Source organism: Peromyscus maniculatus, chromosome 2 (genome assembly GCF_049852395.1).
Source record: "Peromyscus maniculatus bairdii isolate BWxNUB_F1_BW_parent chromosome 2, HU_Pman_BW_mat_3.1, whole genome shotgun sequence".
In the NCBI taxonomy this organism is placed as follows: Eukaryota; Metazoa; Chordata; class Mammalia; order Rodentia; family Cricetidae; genus Peromyscus; species Peromyscus maniculatus.
The window spans coordinates 127,103,695-127,114,737 of NC_134853.1; the positions used below are offsets into that span (position 1 = coordinate 127,103,695).

The 11,043-nt window shown below is 44.9% G+C and overlaps 1 protein-coding gene across 3 annotated transcripts in view; it reads left to right on the forward strand.

Annotated features, from left to right (window-relative positions):
• The window catches only part of Usp24 (ubiquitin specific peptidase 24), a 141,763-nt gene extending 130,855 nt beyond the window's left edge, over positions 1–10,908 (forward strand). For all 3 annotated transcript variants that reach the window (XM_076564639.1, XM_006987206.4, XM_076564638.1), the window contains 7 exons: positions 519–584; positions 2,317–2,383; positions 3,552–3,630; positions 5,436–5,511; positions 7,205–7,291; positions 7,608–7,718; positions 8,298–10,908. In XM_076564639.1, the coding sequence (XP_076420754.1) occupies positions 519–584; positions 2,317–2,383; positions 3,552–3,630; positions 5,436–5,511; positions 7,205–7,291; positions 7,608–7,718; positions 8,298–8,360 (549 nt within the window). In that variant the 3' untranslated portion in view covers positions 8,361–10,908. The remainder of the gene's footprint in view (positions 1–518; positions 585–2,316; positions 2,384–3,551; positions 3,631–5,435; positions 5,512–7,204; positions 7,292–7,607; positions 7,719–8,297) is intronic.
• The last annotated feature ends 135 nt before the right edge of the window (positions 10,909–11,043 follow it).

The window sequence follows — 11,043 nt, forward strand, 5'->3', positions numbered from 1 at the left end:
CTCCATGGAATTTTCAGTGCCCTCTTCTAGCCTCTGTGGACACCCACACACATATGTGCATACATACACATAAGTAAAAATCAGTTTTAAAATGCAGAAAGGGATTTTATAAACCTTGTTTTCTTAGTGTATCTTAGCAGATTTTTCTTTCATAAGCTGACTTTTTAATATATTCACTCAAAGCTTACCTGAGAGTTTTCCCTCTTCAATTTCTTTGCTGCCGGCATCCCTTAGAAAGAAGAGTCGAGTGTGGCTGGAGCTGTGTGAGACTCTGGTTGTTAGTGACTCAGAATGCTCCCTTTCTTCCTCGCATTCCTAATAACATAACGTGGAGTACTGAACTGAAAGAGCCTCCGAGGCTTACTTGCTCCTGGCTAAGGATCTGGGGAAACTGAGGCCCTGAGAGGAGTTGACAGACTGTGACAGACAAACAGTGGTAGAACTGAACTTGATTCCAGAATTGTGCTTTCCACTGAGAAGTTACCAGAATCTTTATCCTTTCACGAAATTGTTTTCAGAACCAGCTGGAAACCGCTCCACCCCATGAGTTAAAGAATACATTCCAGCTACTGCATGAGATATTGGTAAGTCGCACAGTCTCTGCTGACTCGCTTGCATTTATGTTTACAAGTTGACATGTGTTTATGAATCACTGGTTCCTTCCTGGTTTTTGTTCAGCTTGCCTGCGTTTACTGACTCTTCTTCATAGCGGTCCCGTGTCCCGTGCATTATTGACTTAGAGGGGAGCAGCAGTGAAAGTCTTAAGAGCTTTCAGTATATTGAGAAAGCCAAGCAAAACCGCAGGCAATTACACTTCAGAGCCCAGAGGAGGAATGGATGACAGTTAACTTGTATTGAGGCCTCAGTTGTGTGAGTCGTTGTGCCTAACCCTGAGGGCAACACTCAGAGGTCAGTTGCTGGGTTTGCAGGTATAACACTGTTATGACAGAGGACCTCTACGGACTTGACTAGTGTGACTAAAGGATGGAAGAGCCATGTAGGAGAGCTGGAGGGGTGGGGGACGCAGATGGGGTAGAATGACAAAGACAGGTTACAAAAGACTTCTGCTGCCAGAGCCAGGATACAGGAACTTCTTCTATAGGGCACAGGTTTTATTTAGCCAATGAATATGAAGTGATCAAGCCGTATTAGTTCCATTTCTTGCAAACAGCAGTCATCAAGAGAAGTAACCATATGCTTCCTTGAATGTGCATGTAGCCTCCATGCTACATCACTCCTACTTCCTGAAACATGCCTTTTTGCTCATCTCCACATCTCCCAGCCTCTGCTGTCTGTGATGGTGCGCCATGAATTTTTTTTTTTTTTTTGAAAATGTTTTAAGCAGGAGAATGAAATGGCTCATTTGCATAGCAGAATGCCTTTGGCAATTGTTTTGAAGGGAGAACTAAAACAAGCAGGGTTGGATATTGGGAGGACTTGCAGGAGCCTGGCAAGAAAACGAGGCAGAGGGTAGAAGGCCAGCAAAGAGCAGATCAATTGGAAAGAGAACTAATAGAATGTAATGATTTGGAATGAGCTGGTGTGAGAGACTGGTCCAGGGCCTCCTAGAAAAGAGACTGTGTCCCTTTAAAACCTAGTGCAGAGGCACTGAATGGCTTAAAATATAAAAATACATCATGGGAAATACTGGATGGGTGTCATCTGCTAAAAATCCTGTCTTTCTCATCTTTCTTCTTCCTTTTGACCCCAGTCCTGTTTTGTAAACATTGGGAAATGATGTAGAGCTATGTATCATGAACTGGGCAGCAACAGACCTAAGCAGCGGGCTGTTGTGCGCAGCACTCAATGCCAATAACTAAAGGTGCAGCAAGAGCCTGTCCAACAGCAAAACTTGGTTGTTTGGTGTTTTTTTTTTCCCTTGTGTCTCGCGCGGCCCTGGGCTAGGTATGGCGGCGCCGCAGGGCCCGCCCCCCCCCCCCCCCCCCCCCCCCCCCCCGGAGCAGCTGAGCTCGGGGCAGGCAAAGCTCAAGGGGACCCAACAGCAAAACTTAAACACATTTTTGCTAAATAAATTAAAAATGATCTTGTGTCCTTAGGAACACAAAACATCTGTCTTCAGCCCTCAGAAAACTATGGCTAGAGTTGTTAGAAACACATATATAGGAAATGAATGGATCTTTGATAATTTTATATTTTGGTTTTGAATTAGAGATGGCAATCGCATAACATCCCTTCGTATTTGCTTTGTTGTAGAAGCTAGTCCCTGGAGCAGAACTGTGGGGAGACCAGGAGCTTCTGCCCAGGCTGCGGCTGCTGCTGCTGTCAGTTGCTAACTTTGTCTCCTTCCTCTGACAGGTCATTGAAGATCCCATACAAGTAGAGCGAGTCAAATTTGTGTTTGAGACAGAAAATGGATTACTAGGCAAGTATACCAGTTAAGGAGCAAAGTGCCTGCAGTGAATTTATAAATAAGCTCCATTCCCGCAGGCATGGTCCCTCTGCTCTCCCTGACTTGGATGACTGCTCCATTAGACGAATTGTTATTGTCACTGGGGTTCCTCATCCTGACCAGGAGACTGTCCTTCTACGCAGTAGGTCCATTCTAGGGTTCTTTCCCACATCAGGGAAGGTTCAGAAATGCTATAAAGATTTCTAAACACTAAAGGGGTCTTTCTAGTGACAAATCTTTTTCTTCCTCAGCAGCCATGGGAAGAAAACCTAATGCCCTAGGCTCACAGTACTGACAGATATATGAAGTGTGGTCTTTTGACCCACATGTCCATTGTCTACCATGTTCTATGTCTGGGCTTTCTTTTGTAGAAATCTGACTTATTTTTAATACACTATGCATTAGAAATGGTTCAGTAAAAACATGCCTGTCCACTTTCTACCATCCACAAAAATCTTTCATCACAGGCACTGGTTTTGTGCACCATCATGGTCCACAGAACATTTCTGTCGCTGGTGAACTGTACCTAAAATAGGGTTACATAAGATTATGTCACTAATGGTTCTCCTTTGCATAAGTTCCCCCTGATCTTTACAACAAAGACCTCACCTACCAAACAAATCTCAGAATATATCCCCATCCTTAAGGAGCACATGGCAGCATTAGGAGGAACAAACCTAACAGCCACCATGTAAGGCAAAAGAGAGCTACAAGCTCAAAGGTTTCTAGCCCAGTTTGGGGCAGAGTACTGTAATCCTAGCATCAGCCATACCAGGTCCTCTGGAACCTAAAAGCATTAACACATAAAGAGTATTTTTAAATTGCTAAAATAGAAAATAGGAAACATTTGATAAATTTCCATTATCAAATCATAAGTAGTTGTAACTGCTCTTGTCTGGGTAGCAGTGTGGGGGAGTTTTGAATATCATCCAGTTGAAGTTGTAATTCTTCCAGTTCTAGAAGTCAAGCTACTACATACACCTGTGTTTTAAAACATAGTAAAACACTAGAATCTGGATGGTTCTGTTGAGTCAGGTAATTGTTCCCTACCCACTTATCAAACTTATTTCCAGAGCAAGAACAGTCGCTAGTACTTGCACCCTCCAGGGCCTTGTTTTTAAAGTGTCTTGTCTTCCTCCAGCATTGATGCACCACAGTAACCATGTGGACAGCAGTCGTTGCTACCAGTGTGTCAAATTTCTTGTCACTCTTGCTCAAAAGTAAGTATAAACTTAAAATAGAGAGGAAGTGGGTTTGACTGTGGGGTGGGAACTGCCTTGTTTTGGGACCTGAGAGAAACTGACAGATTTGAGGGCATGCCTGCTTGAAAACTACAGGAACCTATTCAGATTGTCTCCCCAAAGAAACTGAAGGGGGAATATTAGAAAGTAATAGATGTTGCAGAATTTCCAAAGAAGGAAAGGTGGCACTGGTCTTGTCAGGAGGGCAGGAATCGGGTGGGTTTGGAGACCTCAGGAGCAACAGTGAACTTTCCCAAAGTCCTTTCCGTTAACCAGCAGCTCTTCGGAACCCAAGGTTCCCAGTTTGAAAGTCTCTCAAGAGACAGACTCCTGTCACCTATTTCTGTAGAGCACTTATAAGCCAGGACTCTGTGCCAGGTGCTTTGCTGGCACTACTTCATTTAATCCTTACCGCGGCCTGGTGGTGGGGAGATGTCGGCGCATATGGTCTGAGTGGCATCCCTGCCGTCTTAGAACTAACTTACACTTTGAGGTTGACCTCAGAGTGAGGGTACTTTTTAACCGTGACACAATAGACGGGACATAACTCCTTAACCAGTATACAGTCGGTGCAGTTGAGTAACAAAGCTCCTCTGTGTTGCTAGAAGGAAGAACGACTCCCAGGAGTTGTTTTCAGGCCTGCGCGTGTGTACCATGGCACATACACAGTAAATATTGTACTTACCACCATCCATCTCTAGATCCTTTCATCTTCCAAAGCTAAAACTCTGAACCCCTGCTGAGTACTGACTCCCCATTCCTTCTCCTTGAGCTGCTGGCAGTCGTTCTAACTTCTGCCTCCATGTATCCAACAACTACCTTGCCTGACTTAGTGCAGTGTCTTCGAGGTTTGTCCATGCTCTAGTTAGAACGTCCTTCCTGTGCTTATGTGCCACGGGCTGTGTCATTCTGTGGTTGATGTCTAGCCCTGTGTAGTCCATAGTCAGACCAGGTCAGTGACTATAGTGACTACATTGTATCTGCACTCAGTCATCTTTTTTGCCCCACTTTGTAGGCATAGAAATGGCCATTCTTGGACTTGTATCAGAATAAGAATGACAAGTTTGTTGGGCTTAATTTGTTGTGCTTGAACTTCCCAAACAGGAAAGTAGGTAGGGTTTATGTGCAATAATGTTTTTTTTCTAGAGGACATAGTACTCTGGACACAGACAGGTGTCTTCCTGCCACAACTGCGGGTCCCTTGATTAGACTTGATAATGGCAGCATGTCAAGATGGGCATTTCCAAGTAGTGCTAGGACCAATGGCATGTCCCCTACCAGCAGCTGCCCAGTGCCTGCCAGTGTCCTCACGTGTCCTGTCTACACACACCAGTGGCGACATCATCTTCGGTGCTCTCTTCAGATATGGAGGACAGTTATGTGGATAGGCGAAGTAAATGGAAAGGAGGAGAGGTGCTCCCAAGCATGCTTTCAAATTATCCCCCCAGCATCTCATTCTCCCTTCTTCTAACACAAAACTAAAGATTAGTTTGATTATATACAAAGATTAGTTATTAAATACAGTTTATTGATAGTTGGGTTTGTTTGGTTTTCCAGCTTCGAATTTTAGCAGAACTGTTGAGATAGTTAGAGATAGTGAGACTAGGCACTGTATTTGCCTTGGCTGCCTTTTGGAGGTCAAGCAGATGATGGTTTTACCTGTCCAAACATAAAGGGAAAACTTACTTTTAGTAAAAGTAGCCTTCATGTTTCAAGTTCAGCTGTAGCTGAGCAGGAATATTTTCAAAAAGGATTTGACTAGTAATAATATCCTTGATGACCAGGTGTCCTGCTGCTAAAGAATACTTCAAGGAGAATTCTCATCACTGGAGTTGGGCTGTACAGTGGTTACAGAAGAAGGTAATAGAATTTTGAACTTTGCCAGCTCTATAACATAGGAATCTAAAACAACACCTCTTACCTGGAAAATGGTTTTTTTCCTAAACTTAACTCATAGAATGACCTCAAACTACTTTGAGATGTCAAATTTTTTTTAGATCTATTGTTATTATTTTTATTAGTGTGTGCGTGTGTGTGTGTGTGTGTGTGTGTGTGCGCGCGCGCGCGCGCGCGCGCGCGTGTGCATGCGCACATGTGCGCACGCACATGTGTGTGTGTGTGTGTGTGCGCGCGCGCGCGTGCACACTAGTGCCTATGGAGGTCAGAGGTATCAGATCCCATGGAGCTGGAGTCATAGGCATTTCATAGGCATTTGTAAGCTGCCTGACATGAAAATCTAACTTGGGTCCTCTGTGAGTAGAATACATGCTCTTAATTACTGAGCCATCTCTCTAGCCCTCCAAACATTTTTTTCATCAGTACATTATGTACATGTATTAAAGTTGTGTCTTAATATGGTAACAACCTCTCCCTCACATCTCACAGTGCTATGGGTTTTTTGGTTTTTTTTTTCCTTTTTTCTTTTTGGTTTTTTCGAGACAGGGTTTCTCTGTGTAGCTTTGGAACCTGTCCTGGAACTCACTCTGTAGACCAGGCTGGCCTTGAACTCACAGAGATTCGCCTGCCTCTGCCTCCCAAGTGCTAGGATTAAAAGCATGCGCCACCACACAGCAGTTTTTTTCTTAAGATTTTGTTTTTATTTATGTGTGTATATGAGTATATGCACATGCTTGTGAGTGCCCATGGAGACCAGAAGAGGATGTCACATCCTCTGGACCTGGATGTGCTGGGATCCAAACTCAGGTCTTTTGTAAGAGCAGCAGGTGTTCTTAACTACTGAGCCATCTCTCCATCTCCAAAGAGTTATGATCTAAGACATGCCCCCAGGTGGGTGATAATACCAAGCCTACATATGCTGTGTTTTTCTTTTAGATACATACAACTATGATAAAGTTTAGCTGGATATTAGGCACAGGAAGAGATTAATAATAACAATAAAATGGGGACAGAATACACTAGAAAATGATAACAGTGTACTGTAATAAAAGAATTTTGTACTGTGCTAATGTTTCTTGTGGTGATGGGAAATGATGTGATGCCTGTGTGAAGAGGTGGATGGTATAAGCAGACTGCATGACTCTTGTAACACTGATGTGTTACCAGTGGAGAGATCCTTGGGCCAGTAGCATATAGAGGGTAGATACATCGCTGGACAAATAGTTTCTGTCCGGAGCAGACAGAGGGACAGTACAGGGTTTCATCACAATTCTCACACTGGCACACAATTTAAAACTTAAGAATGACTTCTTTTTGGAACTTTCCTTTTCATATATTTGGACCATGGTTGTTCACCAGTAACAAAGTATGGGCAACACAGGCATGGATGGTGAGGGGGCGCCACTTAACATCTATCTGTCTTCACTCCCGAGATGAAAAGTCGAGGCCAGCACTCTGATTAAGAAGCAGTATCTTCCTGTTGGAAAGTGGGGGACGGTCCTCTGTAATAATTGGGGTGTGGAGGTCTAGGTAGACTTGCACCTCTGGCTGTTAGACTCGGGTGTGTAGGGTAGGAACTGTGTACTTGCGGGGCGGCGGGGGTGGGGTGGGGGGGTGGGGTGCTTACCCATCACCTCTGCTTGGTCTTTTACCCCAGATGTCAGAACATTATTGGACTCCGCAGAGCAATGTCTCTAACGAAACCTCAACTGGAAAAACCTTTCAGCGAACCATCTCAGCTCAGGTGAGAGGTGTCTGCCCTGGCATGCTTTGAAACCACCGCTCAGAAGAGAGGGAAGGGTAGGAAATGAGACACAGAAGCAGCCATTGTCTTTTTATGAAAGACAGTGAGCTGGTGTCCTCAGAGCCAATGGGAACAGATCATTTGCCTGAGAAAAGCGCTGCTGCAGGTTGGTTAACAGGTCTCACAGGACAAGGGGTTGTGGGGTGCTTTGGCAGCCGTGGGGAAAGTGCTGCCAGATGTCACTCAAGTGTGCTTGCTACTCAGGACTGGTCTGGACCAGCCCCTAATTTGTCTTCATGTGTTTGAATCTCCGCAGGACACATTAGCATATGCCACAGCTTTGCTGAATGAAAAGGAGCAATCAGGAAGCAGCAACGGGTCGGAGAGCAGCCCTGCCAATGAGAATGGGGAGAGACACTTACAGCAGGTATCTCTGCAGCCTGTCTTCGGCTGGAAGGCAGCGTTTGCTCTTCGGCATTCCAAAGGTCAAGAAAGAAGTGACCCTGCTATAGAGAGTGGGTGTAAAGACAGCAGCTCAGCCCTATGGCAAGGCATGGGGTAGATCTTCAAAACTAATTATTAAGCATATAAACCAAACACCACCCATTGGATTACAGGACCCAATTGTAGACTCAGGAATGACCTAGCATGACCTGGCATGAAGTCAAGTGTCGCTGGTGTCCAGTCCCTCTCTCTGCTTTTTCCCATTGCTTAATCAGTCCTAACGTGAGTCTGCCTGTGTGGGTGTAGAGAAGTGTAGAGCCGAGGCCAGTCCAAGGGTTGTTTTAGTGACTGAGTAAGACCATACAAATGCAAATGTTCTACATAATCATGAGTTGCCAGAAGGAGTAATAGTTAGCATTGTGTCTTATTACCTTTGGCTAAGCAGAACTAAGTTGCTCGGTGAGGTTATTCTTAAATTACGGAACACAAGTAAGGAAGTCAGTGTGGAAAACTCTTGCCTAACTTTAATTGCAGGAACCTTAACTTCCTTTCTTTGCCACAGGGTTCAGAATCTCCCATGATGATTGGCGAATTAAGAAGTGACCTTGATGATGTTGACCCTTAGAGCAGTGTGCCCAAATGGGATGCTCAGCACCTTTTGGAAACCAGAATCGCAGCCTTGAAGCCCTTACCAGAGCCTGGAGTCTGAGCCAGGAGTGTAATGGAGGACCATGTGTTCCCAAGGGAAGCCTTCTCTGGCCACTAGAAGGTGGGAGCTGCTTAGCAGCGAGCGGGAGAATCCTGGCACGTGGACCAGCTGTCCCAGGTGAACATGTGCACTGACACATCATTTTAGGAAGTAAAGCTGGTGGCAACTTGGGACACCTGAACCTAGGAGAGTGAGGATGGAGGAGCAAAGCTATGGCTTTCTCTGTGACGTATGGGCTGGGCAGGGGGGGGATCTTTTGGTTTTTATATTTCTAGGTATGTGAGGGAAATTTTTAATCTGCAGTAACGTTGAATAGGAATATCCTGTTTAGAACGATGTAAAGATATGTGGTAAAATTCCTTTCATTGTAAAATAGTAATTGAATCCAGTTTACATAGACCTTTGTATTTAATATGTCTCCCGCTTTGTACAGAATCTCTCGTTTTGTCTGGTTAAGAGCCCTCGGCATAATCTTAGATCTTGATGACATGTTACTAGTATCAGAAATTGTGGCATTATTAAGCTCTTTAAGGTATTTTCTGATTCAAGATTGAAAAGAGCAATAATAAATTTAAAACAAAATAAAAAAAGCTATGTTCTCTAGAAGTATAGGGTGCATTCTGAGATCAATCACTGAAAAGTGATGAGTTGTTCCCAAAATAAAATTTTAAAACAACAAAATTAAAAGCACTTTATAATTTTATTGAGTTTGACTTCATAAAATTATCTTTTTAATGCTCGGAGACATATTGAATAAACTAGTCTTAAGTCATGTGATCTGCAATCATTTGTTTTTACTTAAACATAATTTCTGTGGCCCTTGTATTGATTGTATATTGAGTTAAATACCTAGGCTGGGAGCTGCTGCTTTGTGAGATGAATCATACTTTTACTACAGAAAAAGAACTCAAGACTTTGTTTCTCCTTGACGAGATACTGAAAAGGCAAGATTTAAACCTTACTTTCTCTGAAATAACTAGAAAATAGTTAGACACCACCCATTTAGTTGTATTTGCCAACATGGCCTCGGTCTCTGGTCTCAGGCTGGGGTTGCCCCGCCGTTCCCTGTGGTCTTGTCATTTTGTATTTTGAACTGCTCGGTTTCCGCCGCCTTGTTCACCTTGAGTTACGTTTCTGCCTTATTCCCACGTGCCGGGCACAGAACTAAAGGAGCCTCGGGAGTGCCAGGCTGCCACTGTCAGCCAGATCTGCCCAGTCAGAGAGGCACGGCCAGCCCCAAGTGCCTTTTTGATGCTTTTGCGTTGTGGGGATGAGTGGCAGGCAGGTGGCATCCCCTGCTGTGGGCTTCAGGGCCTTCATGCCACTGTTGAGCTGTGGATGTCCTGTGCAGCCGGCTTCACTTGTAGCTCCTGTCGCCTACCACAGGCCAGTGTCAGACTCACAGAGATGGAAGGGCCAGCATGTAAGAGCAGAGCTGTGCCCTTAGGGAAACAGAGGCAAGTGGCAGGTCTGGTCTGGTTCTGGTGTTCTTACAGTTTTTGAATGTGAGGGTCTAAAGTTGATTTTGAATATCTGAACGCCCGTATCCCATGGTTTCCCTTCCCGACTCCCCATCTCTTCACACCCATGCTTGCAGAAAGATTGTGTGGGACATGCATTGAAATGCTGACGATGATACTTAGTGGGATATCATTGCCGGCAACTGCACTCAGGAGCCCGGATTCAGGAGTGACATTGCCACTTCTAGTCAGTCCCCTTATTTCCTATGGAAACGACGCCTTCCGCCCCTGCACCCGCTGTCCTCACAGAAAGCTGCATCAGGATCGCCAGCGCTGTCCGCTTTGGTCCATCATCTTCCTTGTTGCTACATTGAGCATCTTCACCACGTTACCAGTAACCACTTGATTTCCAACAGCTGCAGTCCACTAACCTACTGAGGACCTTTTTAAATGTAGTACCACAAAGTGACACTAGGCAGGCTTGCCTTGGAAGAGTTGTCATTTTTACTGCCAATTTTTGGATGAAGATGTTTTTATAATCTTTTACAATGGTCTGCAATCAAGCAGGAATTGCACAATTGACTCAACGCTGTGTGTTCTCAAGAAGCTCTTGCAGTCCAGTCTGACCTCAGGACTGCTCTCCTGCTCCTAAGGCATCCTGGGACAGACAGATGAGCCTCCCACAGGCAGCTTGCCTGCAGCTCCCCGGGTGAACTCTCGTGGTCGCCAACAGCTCGTGGCTGTAAAACCCAGAGCTTGAGCTACCAAACTCACCTGGCTTGCCCCACCCTCCCTGCTAACACCGAGGCGTGTGCAGCATCTTTTGAGCTTGGAACAAGCAGACTGGAATTTTCCTCTGCTACCTCTTGTGTACAAAATCTTGTTTATAAAATTGCAAAAGGAAGTAGATAAACTAGGAAAGACTCTGGATTCTAAATTTGGTTCCTGTGTGGTGGAGTTCTTAGCTTCTAAGAGTAGGAAATAAATTTTTCAAAAATGTAGAATTGGGGTCTCACAGACATTTTTCTCCGAATGTCGGACTGGGGCTGTGGGGGGCGGGGGGACCCTGGGAAGCAGCGTAGGGGCACTCGAGTCCTTCCTGGTGCCCTGCACTATGAGGGTGAGGGCCATGCTGCGGT